The 22,706-nt window shown below is 56.9% G+C and overlaps 1 protein-coding gene across 3 annotated transcripts in view; it reads left to right on the forward strand.

Annotated features, from left to right (window-relative positions):
- Positions 1 to 57: 57 nt before the first annotated feature.
- PLEC (plectin) overlaps positions 58 to 22,706 on the forward strand; it is a 57,440-nt gene continuing 34,791 nt past the window's right edge. Inside the window, exons 1-2 of one of the 3 annotated variants that reach the window (XM_036281356.1) lie at positions 58 to 137; positions 1,443 to 1,641. In XM_036281356.1, the coding sequence (XP_036137249.1) occupies positions 1,449 to 1,641 (193 nt within the window). In that variant the 5' untranslated portion in view covers positions 58 to 137; positions 1,443 to 1,448. Of the gene's footprint in view, positions 138 to 1,442; positions 1,642 to 3,635; positions 3,721 to 19,762; positions 19,960 to 22,706 lie in introns of those variants that run through there. The other 2 variants (XM_036281360.1, XM_036281362.1) reach the window with 2 other exon arrangements.

A 22,706-nucleotide genomic window follows, 5' to 3' on the forward strand; every position in this document is an offset into this window, starting at 1 on the left:
GCCAGGATCCCACCGGCGGCGTTCGGTTTGGAGCCGGGGCGGGGCTCCGGGCTCGCCCCGCCTGCAACGCCTCCACGGCTCTCCGGGTCCAGGCAGTCTGGCTGCAGCGGCCGAGCCTAGCCGAGCTGAGCCACCAGGCACGTATGACCGGGGCTGGGATGGAGAGGCGCGCGGCTTGAGGGAGCTTCGGGGTGGGGTGGGGGCTCTCCGGCCGCAGGCGTCCCGGAACTAGGGACTGCGCGGCGGCCCAACCTCCCTCGGGAGGACACCACCTTTGCGCTGCGGAGACTGCGGAACTGGTCGGGCGGTGCCCAGGGTGTGGACAGGAAAGATTATTGGAGAGGTTCGGCTGACCCCCGGGCGCTGGGTGGGGGACTGAAGTACAGGCGGCCGGTAGGGGAGCCTGTGGGAGGCGGGGCGGAGTGGCCCCTAGGCCGGTGCCCCCAGTCTCCTCCCCATACCTTAGCCTGAGGGCCGAGGCACAGAGCCCACATTGTGCCCCCACGTTACCCCACCCCCGCCGGAACAGAGCCCCATTCACCTCTCGCACGCCAGCGTTCTTGGGGACGGGAGCTGAGGAGTGTGCACGCGTGGGTGTGCGTGCGCTCGGCAGTGCCCGCCGTGCGGGTGTGCGAGCACTCGGGGTGGGCGCTGGAGTCGCGGCCCCGGGCTCCCTCCCAGCCTTGCCGCAGCCAGCTCCTGCGGCCCACGCCGCTGCGGCTCCAGCTATTTATAGGAGTTCACTGCGGAGACCTAGGTGGGACTGTGCGGGGCTGGGAGTGGGGTGGGGCCTTGGGGAGTCCTAGAGGCTGAGACAGCTTGGAGGTACAGCGCCATTGTCCAGGGGATGGGGTCAGGGTCCTGGAGGGGAGGAGCAGCAGTCAGTGTTTCCTGATGGCCTGGCTTTCCTGGTGATGGGAGTATTAGAAGAGAGGGGGGTCCAGATTTGGGGTGGTGGGGGTGGAATCCAGTGTCTGAGTGATGGGGTGGAGGGTGGGGTCAGTGTCCAAGTGAAGGTAATTACCCCCTCCCCTCCTGTTAGTCAGGGTAAACGGTGAAGGGTAGGGTCAATGTCCTCTGATGCTGTGAGCCTATGGGTGACAGCATAGAAAGGTCAGTGTTTGGGTGACTAAGAGAAGGGAGGGGCAGCAATGGGGGGGGGGGGAGTCAATGTCCTAGTGATAGACTGGAGGGAGTGAGGTCAATGCTTGGGAGGGGGTCACTGTGTGGTGTCTGAGGGATGAGCTGAAGGGGGTGAGACCAGCTGTGGATGGGGGGAGAGGGAGGGGGGTCAGTATGTGAATGAGGTGGGACATAGGAAGGGTGTGGGTGTCAGTGTCCAGGTGATAGGGTGGATGGGGTGGGGCCAGTGTCTAGGTTAACAAGGTGGTGGGTCAGCGTGCAATACCCCCCCATATGACCCCCTCCTTCTCCCTCTCCAGGAGGCCATGTCGGGCGAGGACCAGGAGGTGCGGACAGTGGCTGAGGATGGCTCCAACGGAGGCAGCGGCTCACCCAGCCCTGGGGACACACTGCCCTGGAACCTGGGGAAAACGCAACGGAGCCGGCGAAGTGGAGGTGGCTCCGGGGGCAATGGCAGTGTCTTGGACCCTGCCGAGCGGGCAGTCATCCGAATCGCAGGTAACGGGAAGGGCCTCATTTTCCAGTTTTAAGTGCTGGCTGGTTTAAGCTGCTGTGTGCTCTGTGCAGGTGTAGGACTGGAAGGAGAGGTGAGAGATCTGTGGGTCAGAGAGGGCCTCCTCTCCTGTCCTGGGTGATTGCAGACAGCACAGCGCCACCTGCTGGGCCCACCCAGTCTGCTGCACAAGGCCTGAGGTTAAAAGCTTGCTGTGGTGGCGCCATCACCGGACTCAGGACCGAGTCCAGTGCCCCAATGCCCCAATGATACTTTCTTGTGCTCCTGGGGCAGAGCTGCTTTTCAGCGTCCCCCCTCCCCCGCCTCGGTCGTGGCTGCCATCATGGGGGGTGGGGCGGTGGAAGCTCGTGGGAGCAGGAGGGTATACTTGGTTGGTGAAAGCTGAAGCCCTTCCCTGACCCACGGCCCAGCCTTGCTCTCCAGTAGTTGCTATTCTGGGGAGGAGGATGGGAAAGGCCAGGGAGAGGCCTCCAACAGTGTAGGGCTGGCAGCTGGACAGTGCCCCCCTCCATTTGGGAAGTGGGTGACCTAGTTCTGAAAGTCACCCCAGGAAGTGCTGGGCAAGGAAGGAGCCCATTGAGGGTCTCTACGCCGGGCTTCAGAGTCCTGACCCCAACCACCACTAGGACCCAGATGATGATGGGGCGTTTGGAGGGCAGGGCTGGCCCCTGAAGAGGCTAGCTGCTGAGCCGGGATAGTGTTGTGGGCCGCAGGGGACTTTGTGAGACAAAGGAGCAGGGCAGCAGGACAGGGTGAAGACTCCATCCCCCCCACTCCCCACCCCAGGGGCAGGTGTGGGTGGGGCCCATGACCTGACAGGTGTTTTCACGTATCACATATGGATTTTAAAAGCGGTCCTTTTTCCCCACATGAAAGGAATCAGGAATGTCCTTCAGAGTCACCCTGCCTTAGCACTGGGCTCTGAGCTACCCTGCAGCCAGGGCCCAGGGCAGGGCCTTTGTGTGTTGCCTGCTGATTTTCTTAGCATTGACTCCTAGAAGAGGGGTTTCTGGTCACAGGTATGCAGCGTTTAATAGAGAGAAATATGGCCCTGGCCGGTTTGGCTCAGCGGTTAGAGCATCGGCCTGCGGTCCAGAGAGACCTGGGTTCGGTTCTCGCTAAGGGCACGTACCTCGGTTGCAGTTTGTCCCCGGCCCTGGTTGGGTTGTGTGGGAGGCAGCCACTCGATGTGTCCCTTTCACATCCATGTTTCTCTCTCTCTCTCTTCCTCTCTCTCCCTCCTACTCTATCTGTACAAAAATGGAAAAATGTCCTCAGATGAGGATTAAAAAAAGAAATATTCCAAGGGCATTCCAGAAAGGAAGGCATTTGTCAATGCTGAGAGAAGGGTCTTGGCCAATTTGACGGGTAGAAAAGAATGATTTTATTTGTACCAAGCATTTTATTTCTTCTGAAAATTCTCTATTTCTGCCCATTTATAGTACATAAGGTTTTTGGCTTTTTTTTTTTCTCCCAATCTATTTTAAAGGCCCTTTTTATGTTGATGATACCAATTCTAGCTTCAATGTTGCAAGGGAAGGGTTCTAAGTAGAGGCTGAGGAAGAGGAGGGAGGAGGGAGGGGCGCGCCCGGAGGCAGTCAGGTGAAGTCGCTGGATCCGACAGGGTTAGGGAGAAGTCGGGGCTGGAGAAGGAGGGGGCTGCTACGGGGCTGGGAGAATTCAGGCTGTTGGCAGGAACGCGACCCGCTGGCACGCGCAGTGGGGCCACCACGCGGAGCCCGCGGAGCCCGCCCCAGCCCGGCCAACACCGTTAGGCGCCCGGACTTGCGCCGCAGTTCCCCTGGGCCACCGCCGGCTCCTGGCCCCGCCCCGCCCCTCCCGTGGGGCATCCTGGGTGCGGGGCGGGGCGGGGGCGGCCCCTTTAAGTGGCGCTCGCGGACGCAGGGACAGAGTGGCCGCAGAGGGCTGGAGGTTCCCTCCACGCCGCAGCGCCCCGCCGCGTCCCGCGCCCGCTGGCATGGCCGCCCTGCTGCCGCTGGGCCCCCCACCCGACGAACAAGACTTCATCCAGGCCTACGAGGAGGTGCGGGAGAGGTACAAAGGTACGGTGTCGCCAGCCCCGGCAGGTCCTCCAGCCGACAGACTGGCCTCTGACACCTTGTCCGCTCTGGCTGTCCCCATCGCGGCCCAGACAGAACCCAGTCCCCCACCCGGCTCGCTCGACCCCGCGGTTCCCGCGCCCTGGGAAGAAGCCGGCGCCCTCAGCGCAGCCCCCGCCGTCATGCCCTTAATAGGACATCGCGCTGCGCGGGTAGGTGGGGTGGGCCGCGCAGCGGCGGGGGCTCCTCCTGGCCAGTGGCCAGTGTCCCCAGTCTATGCTCAGCAGACACGTGGGTCAAGGCTGAGCTGTTCTCTGCCCCTCAGCTGGGTGCCTCCCACATGGGGCAGGGGCGGCTGTCACCGCCTGGCAGTGGGTCGCATAGTTGTGGCCTTTCCTCACCTCCCAAACTGGCCAGCGCCTAGGCAGCCTTCCTTCCTTGGCAGGGACCCTCCTTACACCCTTCCTCTGTCCCCTGGGTGGCAGCTGTGGGCTGGGGAAGTCTGGGCAGCCCCCTTTTCCTCTTCAGAGGAAACCGTTTGGTGGCTTTTGGCGAACCCCCTTGTCCTGCTCCACCGCCCTGGGCTTCTCTGGACCTACCCAGACCCTCACTTCTGTCAGCCACCTGCAGCCCAGTGCCGGGGTCGCCAGGCTCTGAGCCGGCGTGCACACAGCTCTGGCTCCCTGCCTGGCCCGCTGAGGCTTAGGGGCCTGGGAGTGAGCTGCTGGAGAGGGTGGAGGTAGGGGCCTTGGGGAGAGCTGACCAGAGCAGGTTCCAGCTCCACAGGGCTGGTTTTGCTGGCTCTGCCCCCAAGGACAGCTCAGGGAGAGTAGTCCTGCTGGGGCCTTGCCTGGAGCCTTGTGGAACTGCTCTCCATCCACTGACCGCACCGAGGCAGGTCCCCACATGAAATCCACAGGAATGTCCTTACACACTGTAGCCTTCTGCTGGGCCCAGGGCTCATCTCTGCCCAAGGGTCCTTTGCAAATAGCTTCTGTTGGGTCCTGAGGCGGGTAGATGTGCTGTGAGGTTCTCCTTGCCAGCACTGTGGCCAACTGTTTGCTTCTGTGACCAGTTCACCTGAACCAGGTAGAGACAGTCCTGTGACAATGGGCTCCAGGTCTGACCACTGCACCCACAGGGAAGAAGAGTACATCTGGACATATGCAGGGCAGGGAAGCAGCCACCCACCCGGACCACGGCTCTCCTGACAAACCCTAGGACAGCTGTTTATGAACTGGCTGCTCTCTGTTTAAAGTGGGGACACCTGACAGCATACACACAGTGCTTTGTTCCAGAATCCTTGGTCTAGTCAGAGCACAGGGTTGCATGTGGTTCCAGAGCCTGTCCTGGCCTGAACACCTCGTAGAGGTGGGGTCTGATGGTCCCTGGAGTCCCATCTCAGGGCTCTTCCTCCCCGGCCCAGCTTCCCTGGTCCCCAGGTTGGCGCTGGACACACAGGGCTGCATTGGCCCATGTCCACCTTCTGGGCTTGGTGAGTGAATCTTGTCTGTTCCCCCTGCCTGTGGGTGCCGGGCACCTCTCTGAAGTGAACTCGCCTGAGTCATGGTGCTGCTCCCTGTGTGGCTCAGACCCGAGAGTGGCCAAGAGTTGCCAAGTAGGAGAGCAAGGTACTGGGGGGCTCTCCATGCAGCCAGGAGTAGGGAGACATTTTAGGATATACCAGGCACCCCAGGGTCTCCTCAACTCCTGGCTTGAGCCAAGGGAATGGGCTAGGGGCTGGGCTGGTGCCTGTGGTCATGCCAGGGCCATGGCTAAACCCCAGGAGTGGCCTATAGGAAGCTGGAGGTGGCTAGGTTATGGCCCGCAGGGCTGACTGTTGTGAGCCCCTGGGACCTACCTGATACCCGTGACCCTGGCTCATCCTGTCCCTGGAGGTGCAGGGCTGCCCCAGGGAGGGAGGAAGGGCAGGCATGACCCCTCATATAAGCCAGCTAGTGACTGCTCGTGGCTGGTGGTGTGGAGGAGCCCTTTTCTGGGCTGGCTCTGCCCTCAGGGTCCTCTGCCCAGCTGTGTACACCCACTCTTGGTCCTTCACTGGGCCCATGCAGGGCCCTGGCTTCTGCCTCCTGGCCTCTTACCCCCATTTGCAGTCACCTTCTTCCCCACCCCCACCCCTGCTCTTACTCACCAGACAAAACTTCTGGTCTTCCCCTCCAAAGTCCACCCTCTTAACCTCTCCCCTCAGTGACATCCCACCTCCAAAACCCCACAACACTTTAGGCCCTACCCTAGACACGTCATCATCCTTGGCTCTCCCCCTGGAAATCCCCAGAGCCACTGATTGTCCCAGAACATTCTTGGTTTCCTGCCAGCCAGAACCCCTCCCCATCATCCTTGCCTTTTCTCCAGGGCAAATTCCTGTGGGGCTGAGGCCACTTGGGAGGGGGGGTGGCCAGTTCAGCTGCAAGGGGTATCCTGACTTCCAAGTCCCCAGAGCTTAGCTTGCTATACCAGGGGAGCCTGAAGAGGCCTGGGGTCAGGTGTATAAGGGCAGGGAAGGGTTTGTGGTGACAGGTGAGTGTGGGAAGAGTGTCTGGTGAAGAAGGAGCCTCGCCAGCCCCTCTAGTGGTGCTATGTGCATAGGACCAGAGGCCTCTCCCTGGGGTCAGGCAGTGGAGAATGGGCCAGCCAGGAGAGGGCCTGGGCAGCTGGGGAGCAACTTCAAGTTGTCCCCTCAGGGCTGGGAACAGGGTGATAACAGGATCAGTACGGATCAGATTGGAGGGTAGGATTGCAGAAAGTGAGGGGGAGAGGTCAGGAGGAGTGTCAGCGTGTCTGCAGGGCACGTGTGACTTTCTTTAAAACTCAGCTGCAGCCCTGGCCGGTTTTGCTCAGTGGATAGAGCGTCGGCCCCCAGACCAGAGAGTCCGGGGTTCGGTTCCCGCTAAGGGCACGTACCTCGGTTGCAGTTTGTCCCTGCCCCGGTTGGGGTCGTGTGGGTGGCAGCCAGTCCATTGTCTCTCTCACGTTGATGCTTCTCTCTCTCTCTCCCTCCCTCTCTCTTTCTGCTCTTTGTGATGATAAATGCAAGAATGTCCTCGGGTGAGGATAAAAAAACAAAACAAAACAAAAAACTCAGCCGCAGGGCTCCCCCACCTCCCTGGCAGGCCCCAGGCATTGTGTCCCACCCGCTCCTGTCCTGGACTCTGAGCTTGCTTATCTGTGTCCCTGGCAGCAGCCCTAGGCCCTCAGCCAGTGTTTGCAGGGTGCTTGCATGGGTGAGTGGGTGGTGGCAGGGACCATCATCTTTGGTGGCCAGAGCTTAGCTGGCAGGAGCAGAGGCTGGCAGGTAATTGGGGCTCTTTGGAGAGGGCTTTTGGTCTGTATTTACTGTGAAAAGTAAACCATGCTCAAAAAACAAACAAACAAAAAAAACAAGCACTGTGGAAGTATATTGAAGAAAAATGGCTCAGTTAAGTCACAACTCTGGCTCCCAGTCTCACTGGCCTGGGTGACCATAGTGTGTGTGTGTGCGCGTGAGAGAGAGAGAGAGAGAGAGAGAGAGAGATTTGGTGGTTTCTAGTATAGTAATAGACCTGTGAAATCATCACCACAATCAGCTCCAGAATGTTTACATCACATGACACTTGGCAAACCTTAGTCTCCTTCAGTCCCTGCGGATTTGCCTAGATTGGACATTCAGATACAGGTGTACCTGAAAGTTGTAGCGATCCAGTGTCCAGCATCTCTGTTGGTGCCATTTTTCCAGCAAGTTAGATGATGGTTAGCATTTTTCAGCAATAGAGAAATTAAGGTATGTAGTTTGGCTTTTTTTAGACATAATGCTATCGTGCACTTAGCAGACAGCACTTGGACATTTGGATTGTCCCCGCCTTTCAGCTGTTCTGAACCGTGTGCTGTGAGCGTTGCGTGCAAGTTGCTGTGTGGACGTAGGTCTTCACGCTCGGGTCGACACCAAGGAGTGGAATTGCTGGGTCATATGGTCATGCTATCTTTAGCTGCTTGGAGAACTGCCAGGTTGTTGTCCAAGCCCTGCACCATCCTGCCCTCACCCACACTTAACCATTATCTGCCTCTTTGATGGTAGATATCCAGTCTAGTGGGTGTGAAGTGGCTCGTGCTGGTTTTCACTTGCGCTTCCTGACGTCTGATCTGTAAAGCACCTTCTCATGTGCTTACCGGGCATGGTGTGTCTTCTTCTTTTACATTTTTTTCCTTTATTGATTTTAGAGAGAGAGGAAGGGAGAGAGACAGAAACATCGATGAGAGAGAACATCGATTGGCCACCTCCTCCATGCCCCCCACTGGGGATCGGGCCCACAGCCTGCGCATGTGTCCTGACTGGGAATCGAACCGGTGACCTCTTGGTGCATGGGTCGACCCTCAACCACTGAGCCACACCAGCCGGGCTATATTACTCATTTTATTTTATTGTTAATCTTGACCTGAGGATTTTTTTTTATTGATTATTAGAAAGAGTGGAAGGGAGGGAGAGAGAGAGAGAAACAGCAATGTGAGAGAGACACATTGATTGGTTTGCCTCCTGCATGTACCCTGACTGGGGCCGGGGATCGAACCTGCAACCCAGGTATGCGCCATTGACTGGAATTGAGCCCGTGACCTCTGGTCCAAGGGCCAGTGCTCTAACTGCTGAGCCAGGGCTCTTTATGTATTCCATTCTTTTTTTATCCTCACCCGAGGACATTCTTCCATTTTTTGTTCAGACAGAGTGGGAGGGAGAGGAAGAGAGAGAGAGAGAGAGAGAGAAACGTTGACGTGAAAGAGACACATTGAGTGGCTGCCTCCCACATGACCCAACCAGGGCCGGGGACAAACTGCAACCGAGGTATGTGCCCTTAGCGGGAACCGAACCCGGGCCTCTCTGGACCGCAGGCCGACACTCTAACCGCTGAGCCAAACTGGCCAGGGCTTTTTATGTATTCTTTTCTGTTTTTTTAAAATATGTTTTTATTATTTTTTTAGAGAGAAAGGGCTAGAGAGAGAAACATTGATATGAGAAACACCGATTGGCTGCCTCCTGCATGCCCCCTACTGAGGATCAAGCCTACAGTCGGGGCATGTGCCCTGACCAAGAATGGAATCGGGACCTCTCAGTCCATGGGACGATGCTCAATCCACTGAACCACACCAGCTGGCTTTTTATGTATTCTTTTTTTTTTTTTAATTCTCACCTGAGGACACTTTTCCATATTTTGTTCAGATAGAGTGGGAGGGAAAGAGAGAGAAACATCAACGTGAAAGGGACACATCGAGTGATTGCCACCTGCACGACCCAACCAGGTCCGGGGACAAACTGCAACCAAGGTACATGCCCTTTAGTGGGAACCGAACCTGGGTCTCCCTGGACCGCAGGTCGATGCTTTAACCGCTGAGCCAAACCGGCCAGGGCTATGTATTCTTGATACAAGTCCCTTAAGTGGTTTGCAAACATTTTTTCTGCTCGGCCGGCATGGCTCAGTGCAACCATGCACTGAGGTCGCTGGTTCAATTTCCGGTCAGGGCACATGCCCAAGTTGTGGGCCAAATCCCCAGTCGGGGGCATGCAGGAGGTAGGTAGTTGATGTTCTCCCTCATCAATGTTTCTATCTCTCTTTCTCTCTCCCTCTCCCTTCCTCTCTCTCTAAAATCAATAAAAGAAAATTTTTTTAAAAAGAAAAAAAATTTTTTTTTCTGATTCTGTGAGTTGTCTTTTCACTTTCCTGATTGTGTCCTTTGAAACACAGGTTTTTAATTGTGGTAGGCCCAATTCATCTATATTTTTTCTTGGTTCTTAGTGCTTTTGGTTTTACTGCCTATTCCAAAGTCATGAAGATTTACACCTATGCTTTCTTTCAAGAGTTTTATAGTTTCAGCTCCTATGTTTAGGCCTTTGATCCATTTTGAATTAATAATTGTATATGACACATGGTAGGGGTTCAACTTCAGTCTTGTCCGTGGTGAAGCCTGCAGGGAGCTGGGAGCAGGGGCCAGGATCTGGATCCTGTGGGGAGGGATTCAAGGAGGCTAGGGAGGGGTGGTATAGGTGAGGGGCCAGGTGCCTGGACCCACCATGGCCTGGGGCCAGGGTAGTGCCCAGAGGCAGTCCCACATGGGTAGGAGGTGCAGGGCTGGGTACCTGGTGGGGCCATGGGTGATGGTGGACTGGGTGGAGGGGAGTCAGAAAGTGTTCTCGGGTGAGGGGAGGAAGGTGCCCACTTGGAAGACTTGGAACACTAGCCTGCAGGGCCTGCTCACCTTCACCTTCCTTTCTTCTGGGGGGCTTGAGTCATGGTTTAGCTGCAGAACGGTCATCCTGGCTGGTTGGTCAGCTCTTGGCAGGGACCTTTACTGCTGCCGCAAGGCAAAAGGGACCAGGGGCCAGGAAGAGGATGGGAGCACCTGCTGCCCACTCTGGTTCCTGCAGTGGGGCAGATCCAGGGCCAATGCTGCAGGAAGGAAAGGCCCTAGAAGGACATCTGGTGTGGCTGGTCTTGAGTCTGGGAGGCCTTGGGCGGGCTGGTGGGTCAGCTGGTCTGGGGCAGCACTGGTGCCTGGGACAATGGGGTTGGAGGGACAGCTGGGTGCTGGCAGTTCTGGACCACAGGATGAAGGGGGTCAGCTGGTGGAGAGCCAGAAAGTGGTGTCCCCAGCGGGTATCTCTGAGTATGTAGCTTTTATCATCTTTATTCTGTTCTTTTTGTTTTTCAAATGTGTGTATGTTGAACTTTTGAAATGTATCTTTTTTTCCTGTTTTCTGAATAAATGAGTGGCTACATGGAAAGCTCATAAAACAGGCACAGGATTAAGTATCAAGAGATACAATGAGCTTCACTGTTGCTATTACCACAGGAACTCAACTTTACCAAGTACAACTAGCCCCAAAGAACACCCTCTGTACTACGTTCCTGGGCTACCGTAACAAATTGCCACAGTCTGGATGGCCTAAAACAACAGAAAATTATTGTCTCAGAGCTCTGGAGGCCAGAAGTCCAAAATCAAGGTGTCAGCAGGGCTGCACCTCCTTAGAGACTCTAGGGCAGGTTCCATTCCTGCCTCTCCAGCCTGGTGGCTGCTTGTGTTCCTCGGGCGGTTGCATCTCTCCAGCCTCTGCCTCTGTGGTCACATGGCTTCTCCCCTGTGTCTTCTCCTCCGTCTCTTGTATGAACATGTGCTACTGTATTTAACACCCAGAATCTCAAGATTCTTAGCTTAATTATACCCGCAAAGACGCTTTTTCCAAATAAGGACACATTCAGGGGTTTAGAGGTGGACATATGTTTGAGGGGGGCACCATTTAACCCACAGCAATCTGTCCTCTGTTTCCTTAACATTCATGTCTGTCCTGTGCAAAATACAGGCATCCCATCCCAACACCCCTAAAGTTTCCACCTGTTACAGCATCAACTCTGAGTCCAAAATCTCAACTGAATCTCACCTCAAAAGCCTCAAGTCTCATCTAAATTGTCTAAATCAGCCCTGGCTGGTTTGGCTCAGCGGTTAGAGCGTCGGCCTGCGGTCCTGAGAGACCCGGGTTCGGTTCCCGCTAAGGGCACGTACCTCGGTTGCAGTTTGTCCCCAGCCCTGGTTGGTTGTGCGGGTGGCAGCCACTCGATGTGTTCCTTTCACATCGGTGTTTCTCTCTCTCTCTCTGTTCCTCTCTCTCCCTCCCACTCTACCTGAACAAAAAATGGAAAAATGTCCTTGGGTGAGGATAAAAAAAACCAAAAAAACAAAAAAAAACAAACTAAATTGTCTAAATCAGCCCTGGCCGGTTTGGCTCAGCGATTGGAGCGTCGGCCTGCGGTACAGAGAGACCTGGGTTCGGTTCCCGCTAAGGGCATGTACCTCGGTTGCAGTTTGTCCCCGGCCCTGGTTGGTCGTGCGGGTGGCAGCCACTCGGTGTGTCCCTTCACATAGATGTTTCTCTCTCTCTCTCTCTCTCTCTTCCTCTCTCTCCCTCCCGCTCTATCTGAACAAAAAATGGAAAAGTGTCCTCGGGTGAGGATAAAAAATAAATAAATTGTCTAAATCAGGTATAAGTGAGATGTGGGTATGGTTAACCCTGGGGGTAATTTCTCTCTGTCTGTGGACCTGTGAAACTAGACAGCGAGTTGTCTCCTCTGTGGCTTCACGGTCCACTCTGCACCCACAGCCCCACCCTCTGGGCCCGAGGCTCTGCCCTTGGAGTCACTGTTCCTTTCTTTTCAAGGACAGCACCTGTTTGAAGCTGAGTGACTCCATCACCCCATTTCCTGCCTAAGGATCCAAGAATTCCAACAGCCTTTCTTCATTCCATCCTTTCTCTGTCCTCTTCAGTCTAAGCCTGCAGTGTTTTTGCTGATACAACATCCTCATAAACCTTGTGGGTCTTCCATGTGTGTCACGGGATCCACGCCATTAGCGAGGAGAATTCTCACAGGTCTTTCCTGGATGGCCCCTCTCTATTCATAGCTGCTGCTGAGATGGCTGAGGGGACCTTTGAGTCACACATGTTACTTGTTCAGCTGATGGTTGTCCAGTCATGCCCTTGGCTCTCTGCTGAGTGTGCTCTTCTGACAGTGAGTGTCCATAGCAGCATCTTCTGCAATCTGAATAGACTGTGACTCCAGGTCACCATGCTAGTTCCTTCTTGGCTTAGCAGCCCCTTGCACAGTGTATGCTGTTCCTCCCGCACTTCACTGTGGGTGGCCAGGAGACACCTGTCACACCCCCTGGAAATCTCCAGGTTCATTACTTACAAGTTCTACTTTCCACCCAGTTCAGCCAAGTTTTCTGCCCCATTTAGTAACGGTCACCTTTGTTCCAGTGCCCGGTAGTATGTTCCTCATTTCCTTCTGTGCCCCTCCGAAAGCAACAACTTAAATCGGTATTCCACCACCAGTCTGTTTAAGGTGATTGAAACTCTTGATGTTCCTCAGAATTCTCCAGCTTCTGTCCAGTACCCAACTTCACAGCCTGTTCCACACTTCGAGGTATTTGTCACAGTGGCACCCCGTCCCAGAAACAATATCTGTATTCGTTTCCTGTGTCTGCCACAGCAAACTACCATGCGCAGGTGGTCGGAAAAAACAACAGCAATTGGTTTTCTCACAGTCCTGGAGACCAGAAGTACAAAATCAAGAGCTGGCAGGGCCGTACTTTCTCTGAAGGGTGTAGAACCTTACTGGCCTCTCCCAGCTTCTGGTGGCTGTTGTCATTCCTTGGCGGCCACATCACTCCAATCTCTGCCCCCATCTTCTCCTGGCTTCTCTACGCGCATCTCCCCTCTTTCTGCCTGAGGACCTTTGTCATTCGATTTAGGGCCCACCAAATAATCCAGGATAACCTCAAGATCCTTAATTACATTTGCAAATAAGGTCACGGTTATAGGTACCAGGGATTTAGATGTGAACTTATCTTTTGGGGGCCAGCATTCAACGCCCCCGCCAAGTCACCCTGCCCCGGTTGATTGATGTTTTGTAAAACCTCCATCTCTTTTTGTTTTGGGTTTGTTGTTTTTTAAAAATATGCACATTGTGCCCTGGCCAGATGGTTCAGTTGGTTGGAACATCATCCCTTGCACAGAAAGGTTGAGGGTTTGAAACTCAGTCCGGGCACATACGTAGGCTGCGTGTTCGATCTCCGGTCAGGGCATGTATGGGAGGCAACTGATAAATGTTTCTCTCTTACATTGATGTTTTTCTTTCGCTCTCTTCCTTTCACTTGAAAATCAGTAAACATATCTTCAGGTGAAGATTTTAAAAGAAAGTAGTGCACAGTGTTTTGTCGTATAATTTAATTTATTTGTAATTCTATAATTAGACACGATGAAATATTTTAGACACATATAACTTCTTTTTACTTACTGTTACAATATGAACATCTTTTTTTCCTTAACATATGTTTTTATTGATTTTTTAGAGAGAGAGAAACATCGATGTGAGAGAGAAACAGTGATCGGCTGCCTCCTGCACACCCCCTACTGGGGATCCAGTCTGTAACCCGGCATGTGCCCTGACCGGGAAAGGAACCAGGACCTCAGGACCTCTCAGTCCATGGGACGATGCTCCATCCACTGAGCCACACCAGCCAGGCTGGACATCTTTCTTTTTTTTTTTATCCTCACCCGAGGATATTTTTCCATTTTTTGTACAGATAGAGTGGGAGGGAGAGAGAGGAAGGGAGAGAGAGAGAGAAACATCGACGTGAAGGGACACATCGAGTGGCTGCCACCCGCACGACCAACCAGGGCCGGGGACAAACTGCAACCGAAGTACGTGCCCTTAGCGGGAACCGAACCCGGGTCTCTCCGGACCGCAGGCCGACGCTCTAACCGCTGAGCCAAACTGGCCAGGGCGGCTGGACATCTTTCTATGACATTAATTTACAATATCATATTCCTTTATGTGGTAACCCTGTCACATTTTTTTTTGTCATTTTATTTTATTTTTGTTAATTGATTTATTTTTTTACAGATGTTCCTCCTGTTTTGCCCATTGACACCCTCCTCCTGATCCTGCCACCCTATCACAATCCTATCACATTTACCCTCATCCCCTGTTGTAGGACATTAAGGTTATTTCTGTTTTGTTTTATTTTCTGGTATGAGAAACTGCTGCAGCGTGCAGTTTCATAGCTGGATCACTGTGTGTGTCTACAGCTGTTGCTACAAATGGAACCTCAGGGCCAGATGGTGTGCACCACTAAGCTTCCTCTCCACCAGGTACCTTTTCTCGCCTCTCAGGTGGGCGGAATTCCCCAGCCTGGATTTCTGGATGGCATTGGTGAAGCGGTGGGCAACAGGCCAGGGAGTCTATCAGATCTGCAAGCGCCTGCTCAGGTGACAGGGGCGACCTCCCGTGAGCGGTGTGTGTGTGCGAGACGCTGCATTCTGTGTTAAAAGGGGGAAACCAAGATTCCTGTTCATGTTGATTGATGTTCCATAAAGAAGACAAATAGGAATCGAGAAACAGTGGGCCCCATGGTGTGGGGGTGGGGAGGGGCTCCACTGTGCACCGTGTTGGAGTTAGGTGGATGGTCTCTGTGCGCACACAGTAGGTCTCTAGGATGTCTGCTGGGTGGCACAGCTGCTTCTCCCGTGGTGCCTGAGAGGGCTCAGTCCCTACACCTGCCCGCTCCCTGCCTTCAAATTTCACACAGGAAGCACCCTTACCACTTGGATGTAAAACGCTGTGAGCCCGGCTGTGTGGCTCAGCATCGACCCAGACACCAAGGGGTCGCTGGTTCAGTTCCCGGTCAGGGCACATGCCCAGGTTGTGGGCCAAATCTCCAGTGGGGGGGGGGGTCGTGCAGGAGGCAGCCAATCGATGTTCTCTGTCATCGATTGCTTTTTCTCTCTCCCGCTCCTCTCCTCTCGCTCTAAAATCAATAAAGCAAAATAAATAAAACGCTGTGAGTGCGCAGATGAGGTGATGGACAGAGTCCAGAGCGGGTGAGTGGGGCCTGCGGGCAGGTGGATCAGAATGGCGGTTTTGGCAAATGCGTCCGTTACCTTGGGGAGCGCCGGTTGTTTCGTGGGGCAGGACCTTCGGGAAGTCAGTTTCCCCATGGGTCCACATCTTTTGTGCTTGCGGGTTTTCTGCACTTAAGTTCCCGCTGGTTTTTACTCGTCATATTGCTTGGCACTTTATATCTTGCATTGCTAATGAAGGATTTTCGCCTGTTATGCCATCGCTGGCCCATAAGAAATCTCTTGGGTCTTTCAGAAGTGGGCTCTTTTGTTGGTCGTGATAGAGATCAGTGCAGTTTGTTTAGGTGCCCAGAGGAGCGCTGTCCAAGTTCTGGTGCTGTGATGGCAGCCACACCGGGGGCTGCCCGCTGCCTGCCTCCGCCCGGCACACCTGGATCCATGCACAGAAAGCCTCGCCTGGCAGCCTGCAGCAGAGTGGCTCAGAGAGTCTCGAACCACCAAGCTGAAGGCCCTGTGGCTGAAGAGTATGGGCTTGCTCCCCGTCAGCTCTGCCTGACCTTCTGTGTCACATGCCTGTGTGGCTCAGGAGGCCCCTGGAGGTGTCATGGTTTCCGAGGGACATCTGTTCTGGGTTAACTGCATCATCTTTCCTAGTGTGCTGGCCACTTTTTACCATCAGGAGGGATGTGTTTTTGTCAGATGAGTTGTCAGCATTTTTGAGACCAACATCCAGGGTTTCTCCTTTACTAGTGAAGTGAAGCTACATCTGTAGCCTTCCTGGAAAGCACGTCACCCTTGAGCTGCAAGAATTTTTCCTTCCTTTCCCGTGGTGATGCCTGAGAGTCCAGGCCTGGGGTATGGGGCTGAGATAGCCACCCCCACGGCCCAGGGAAGTGTCTCTGGGTCACAGACACTGTCCTTGCTAGGCGGGAACAGAATAGGGGTCGGACCTGACAGGAGGCCTCTCTGCTGGCTGTAGAGAGCAAGGAGACTGTGGCAGGATCTGGTTTGTGTGTGGAAGCCCACTGGCTCCTGTGTGCAGGATCCCTGGAGGTGCAGGGGTGGGGACGGCGTGTCCCCCAGTGGCACACACTCCCCAGGACGTTGGTGAGGCTCAGGTGCTGGGGGTGCAGGGGTGGAGACGGTGTGTCCCCCAGTGGCACACACTCCCCAGGACGTTGGTGAGGCCCAGGTGCTGGGGGTGCAGGGGTGGGGACGGGGGTGTCACCTAGTGGCGCACACTCCCTGGACCGTTAGTGAGGCCCAGGTGCTGGTAGACACGGGAAAGTACAGGCTTGAGAGAGATGTGGTATAGAACGGTGGGACCTTCCAATGTATGGGACATGAGAGTGGGACCCAGGACCCCCCAAGGTCTCAGGCAGACACCTGGTATCCGCACTACTCTAGAATTAGGCTGCATGGAGGGAGCTGGACGGTAGCCTCTGTTCCTCTCAGGCCTTCACCAGACCCCCGCTGCCTGCCTCCGCCCGGCACACCTGGATCCATGCACAGAAAGCCCTTCTGGGCACTCCACCTGGTGGTGTGGTAGGCCTGGGCTTGCTTGGTGGCCACAGGCTTTTGGGAGCTGCGCAGGGTGGCTGGCCTGGTCCAGTTCAGAGTCATCACCCAGCACCAGTGTTCTCCCAGAGGAGAAAGGGTCTCCTCCCCCCACCCAGCAGCTTCCCCAGAGGTTGAGGCCAACACTGAGCTGCGGCTGTGGGGTCAGGCCTGGCAGTGCTGGTGAAATGGCCCGTGCTCCTGCTGCAGGGCCTGCATGTCAGGGACCACAGCTGGCACACGTCACCCTTCGCAGGGTCACTGGAATCTCCTGTCCACCAGCTACTAGTGGACCCTAGCAGAGCAAGCTGCCACAGGGTGGAGACAGGTTTGAAGCAGAGGAGCACCAAACGGAGGGCAGGCCGGTCCACAGGAGCAGCAGGACCATCCAAATGGCAGGTGGGGGTGTGTGCACGCAGGTCAGGACCAAGCCTGTTAGGTCTCACAGGACTTTGGGGGGGTGCTTTGTCCTAGATGGAGAGGCTGGGAAGGAGGAGGGCCTGGCCATGGTGTTGGGGCTCGGCTCAGTTCCAAGGACCCTGGGGGTGTGAACTGCCTGTTGGAATTTGCAGAAAGCTTCCAGAGGGTTTGAGGTGTGAGTCCCTGACCCAGGTGACCTGATAGAGCCCTAGCAGGGCATGCGGGAGCTGTGCTGGGTCAGACCACCTACCTTCTGGAGGGCTCCGAAATGAGATCTGGGCAGGGAGTCGGTAAAAGCTGACTGTAGGGAGGGCTGGAGCCTTCTCCTCACCCAGCATCCCTGGCCTCCAGGCCCTGGTCCATGGCAGTGGGGGACCTCCCTGGCCTGGTGAAATCCCCACCCACAGCTCTGTCTCCAGCCCCTCCTCTCCGCTCCAGCTGTCCCCACATTCTTTTGTGTTGGCCAGACCCCTTTTTTCTCGCCTTCAGTCCTTTGCACGGGTGGTCCCTCTTCCTTTGCTGGCCAGCTGCAGCCTGTCTTTCCATCTCCACTGGGCTGCCCTTTCCTTCGGGAAGCCTGCCCTGAGAAGGAACCAAGGAACAGGCTCCATGTGTCCTGTGGAGCCTTTTCAGGGGCTGCGTGGCTGTACCCCACTTCCGAGGCCACAGCAGATTGATCGGGGCCTCCAGCCTAAGGGGTCCTTTCGCTGGACCTTCCAGCTGCCCCCGCTTCTCTAAGAGCCTCCCAGCTGCAGGTGATAGTAGTGGCCGCTCACAGGTGGGCATCCTGAGTTGGGGGCATTTAAGAGCCTGGGACATTCCTCCTCCGAATGGCTTGTCCTCATGGTTTGAAAAGTTAGGAAAAACCGCCTCATTGTGCCTGATCCTCATGTGTGACCTGCCCCAGCTGCTGCTTCCTGCCTTCATCTGGCATTAGCTTGAAACTGCGACCTGATAAAACTCAGTTGTATACAGTTTTCAAATAGGACGAGCACTGATTTGGGGGGGGGGTGACTTCCATAGTTTTTAGATCTGTTTACTTAAGTATCTGTCAGTTTCATTTGAGGTTTGATAAGGAAATCTGTTCCGTGACAGGCTGAATTTAGGGTTTTCCACAAGTAGCTAATAAAGTATAGGGATTTAGATATCAGGAATAATAAAATCTGCTTTAATTTTTCACTTTACCGTTTACTCCAAGTTTGGCAACTGTTCTTTTCTGAGATCTGCCCTCATCCTGGCCTGGCTGAGTCTGGGGAGGGTCTCATGGGATTTGTGCAAGTGAGCTACTTAACTGCCAGGCTGAGAGCCAGCATGGAGCTGCACCTGGGGGTGCCATGGTCATGTCCTCCACCCCAGCCCTGGCCTGACACAGCAGGCCTGCCTTTAGTAAGTGTGGGCGCTTAAAGGAAGCAACCTGGCTGGGTAGGGTGTGGGCCCCGAGAGGCTGGAAGGGGCCATGGGGTGAGGGCAGAGGAAGGGTTGGATGGTGGACCTAGCTTCCTGGCCTCGATGCCACCACCAGTCACTCCCTGCAGAAGATACCCATTGGTATGGGCCTCCAGGTGGCCTCCCCACCCAGCACTCTGGGTGAGGAAGACGGATCCCTGCCCATGGTCATGCCCCAGGACCCTAGACTAGCCCCGTCATCACCAAGATTCATGCCCCACCTCCCATACCTCCCAGAAGTTCTGCCCCTGTCCCCTCTGTTGGCACCCTCCTCCACCCACATGCTCCTGTGCCACCTCACCCCATCCTGTGACCCAAGGTGCCCTCCGTACTCTCACTTCTAACATGACATGTCCATCATGTCTCTAACCTGCACCATAGCCTCTGCCTCTCCCACTCAGCAGTTCACAACCGGGCCTGTCTGGGGGTGCTCTGTGGCTGTGAAACCATCACCTCCCAGGGCCTCAGGCCAACTCCTGGGGTCATCGACCCCACAGCCAGCCCCACAGGTCCCGGCAGCTCTGCCTTCCAGTCTGTCCACCTGTCACCATCTCCAATGCCACCACTGCTCCAGGTCCCAGCACATCCCCTTGCAGGGTCCCCTCCCACCCCTGTGGGCTGATGGGGTCAGCCTCCAGAGACACAGGAGTGGCTGTTTGTCACTGCCTGCCTGCTGGGGAGAATGTCTGCACTGGCAGGGTGGGGTCTGCTCTGCCCCACTCACTGGGCTGAAGGATGCCTTGCCCACACCTTGGGTATTCACCCCTTCCTTGGCAACTGCTCCCCTTCCACCCTGGCCCTCCGTGCTAGGCTGCAGAGGACAGAGCCTTCATGAGATGTGGCTAGCCGCTGGTGGGGCATGGCAGGTGGGGGCGTGGGAGATGGGGCATGAATCTTGGTGATGACAGGGCTAGTCTAGGGTCCTGGGGCATGACCATGGGCAGGGATCCGTCTTCTTCACCCAGAGTGCTGGGTGGGGAGGCCACCTGGAGGCCCATACCAATGGGTATCTTCTGCAGGGAGTGACTGGTGGTGGCATCGAGGCCAGGAAGCCACGTGCACGAGCGCCCGGGGTGCCCTCTGAGGGACTGTGGAGTAAGCCTGGATTAGGCGTGTTGGCCCTGGAGATCCTGCTGGGGTTGTTGGGGTCAGGCTCTGGGGAGGTGGGGGCTGAAAGGGTGGGAGCGGTGCACATCTGGGAGCATGCGTCAAAAGGTCTTGCACAGCATCGATCAGCTGAAGCCCCGCCCCAGGCCGGCAAGCCCCGCCCCACGCCTTCTTCCTCCTCCTCCAGGCTGCGGCTCTGGCCGGGACAGTGCGGTGCGGGGGCTGGACTCTGCCTGGCGGCTACGAGGCCGTCCTCAGTGCCGCCGGAGACATGGACCCCTCGCGAGCCATCCAGCACGAGATTAGCTCCCTCAAAGGTGCAGGCTGGGGACAGGGCCGAACTAGGGTGCGCGGAGCAGGCTGTGACCTCTGGCTGGATGTAGCCCCCTGCAGGGCAGCGGTCAGGGTCTGCCGCCCCAGGACAGCTTTGGGGATGGGGAGCTGGAGCCGCGGAGACCTCAGGCCCATGCCTGGCCGGGGCACCACCAGGTGTGGGGTCCGGCTCGGAGCTGAGCGAGTCCAGCCGCAGCCCTGCAGCTGGGCAGTGAGTGTCGGGGGCGGGGCGGGCTGCAGCAGGGGCGGGGCGGAGGTGGGAGCAGGCTTTTGCGGAGGGTCGGCCCCTTCTCCCCTCCGGGACTTTGCAGAGCCCCGGCCCGCCTGCCACCCTGCGCCCCTGTGTCCGAGAGGGCCCGAGGGGGTGAGGGGACGGCAGGGCCCTGGGGATCACTGTGGGGAGGCGCCAGGCAGGCTGGCCCCAGGCAAGTCCACACTGCGGCTCTTTGTTCTGGGTGGGGTGGCTGGGGGCTGCCCGAAGGCCCGGACTGGTTGCTCTGGAAACCTGGAGGAGCCTGGAGGGGTGGGGAGGGGGCCGTCCTGCCAGCCTGCCCAGGCCCTCGCTGTGCTGAATCAGCAACTGAGGTTGCGGTTCTGCAGGGTGGGGGCAGGGCAGAGAGTGGCATGCGTTCTCCCAGCCCTGCCTCAGGGTGGGGGTTGGGAGTGGGGGTGCCCCTACCCTGGCCAGAAGGCGGGGCAGGGGGAGGTGTGCCCGAGCAGGGGGCGTGGCAGGCCCAGAACTTCTTGCTCCAGGCTCCTCCCCTCACCCCCTCCTATTGAGGTGCCCTGGCTGGTGGGAGGGAGGGGGATTCCCCACCTTGCTCCGCCCACTCGCTCACTTTCTTCGGAACCCCAAGTTACGCCCTCTCCTGCTGGGAATGGCACAGGTACGACAGACCTGAGTGTGTTGGCCAGAGACCCGTGCAGGCCTGTGTAGTAAGAGGAGACCTTAGGACCAAATGTGGGCGGGGCCTTGGATGTGCCTTGGAATCATTTTGGGAAGCGGGGCATGGTTTGGTTTGGGGAGTGCTTAGGGATCTGGGAGGATTAGGTGGAGGAATCATACCGGGGAGATAGCAGGGATGTATGGGGTGGCCATGGAGGGAGAGCAGGAGGTCATTGTGGGGCTGTAGGGTGGACAGAGGTGTGGGGGAGAGGCCAGTGGGCTGTGGGATGGGCAGGGGTACCACAGGATATCTGCGTGGGAGGACGAAGGGACAGGCCGGGAGAGGGGCTGCCTTTGGGTACAGGGCCGGGCCACTGGGCTGAGTGCTGGCCGAGACCGCGGCTGGTGTAGACTCCGGAAGCCACAGCCCTCGTGGCCGGGAGAGCCCGCCCGCGCTGCCCATTCCCGCCCGTGCTTCTTCCTTGAGCCCGGCCCCACCCTCCCCGAGCTGGTCCTCGAGGGGCTGGCGCCCTTCCCGCCGGGTTGGCTGCAGAGTGGGTGGGTGCGGGCGGCCGCAGGGCGCTGGCAGCGGGGCTGTGGGAACGCTTGGCTCTGCCTTCAGAGTTTCCACCGCCACCGCTGCCACGACTCTTCGCTCGCGTGTGAGTGTGTGTGTGTGTGTGTGTGTGTGTGTGTGTGGGCGCTGTGTTTGCTGCAGGCTCTGCGGTGCCATAGCAACGGCTGCACAATCCGGCCCCACGTGCTGCCTCTTGGCTGCCGCAGCCCCAGGCGCCTCCCACCTCGGGATCCCCCACCCCGCCTATTTATAATCAGTTCCCGGGCTGCGGAGCTTGGTGGGAATGGGTGTGTCGGCTTGGGGGATGGGAGAGAGCGCAGGTCCGGGTATAGGTCCGTGTGGGTGGAAGCAGGGCAGCGTGGGGGAGTGGGGCAGTGGATGGGATGGGGGGGGGCATAGGATATCCGTGGTTGAGCCTTAATCGTGGGGCCTGGGGGTGACTGATGGGTGTGGCCAGGCCAGGCTCCAGGGACCTTCTGTGGAGCCTGCTGCCCCTTCCCCCACCAGCCGTTGTCCCCCTTTCACTTGGGCCCCTGACCCTTTGTTAGTGTGGTGCTCCTCTGACCAGCATCTGTCCAGCTGGCTCCCCTGCAGGCACTCGGGGTGGGGTGTCTGTGTGGTGTGAGGGGCCCCAGGCCTGGGGTGGCAGGGACTTGGTGACTTTGATTTCCTGTGGCAGCTGAAAGTTTCTGGCCACCGACAGCTGGCCTGGGGGGTAAGGATGGATGGAGGCCCCACTCAGGGCCCCCCACCCTGCTCCCAGGGGACTCCATGTTCCGGGGTTGCCTTTGATCTGGCCTGGGAAGTTTTAAATAGGGTGGCCATTGTCTCAGACCTGGCATTGGAGGTGGGGACTGCTTGATGGACAGCAGCCAATGTGCCTGCAGCCTTCCTCGCCATGTGCTGGAGCAGTTGCTCCTGCATTTCCCCTCTGCCCCAGCCCTCCCTTCACATCTCGAACCCCCCCACCCCGTCCTAATCTTCTTCCCTTACAGCTCAAGTGCCCCCAGGCCCAGATTGTCCAGCACCCCTCTTTAGGTCCTTGTGAGGCCACAATCCTGTGTTGGGTCCCCGGCTTGAGGTCCCCATTTTCGTCTGCCCACCTTTGAGAGTCTCTTGGTCCATAGCTGCTCCTGTCCCCCTCCCCCTAGTCTGAGGAACCTTGAAGGAAGTATTTAGAAACTGATGTAATTTCTGATGTTGGAGCTAAGTGGCCTGGGTGGGGAGGGAAGGGGGGGTGCCGCAGGGGTGGCTGCCACTGGGAGGTG

This window comes from Molossus molossus, unplaced genomic scaffold (genome assembly GCF_014108415.1).
Source record: "Molossus molossus isolate mMolMol1 unplaced genomic scaffold, mMolMol1.p scaffold_m16_p_33, whole genome shotgun sequence".
In the NCBI taxonomy this organism is placed as follows: Eukaryota; Metazoa; Chordata; class Mammalia; order Chiroptera; family Molossidae; genus Molossus; species Molossus molossus.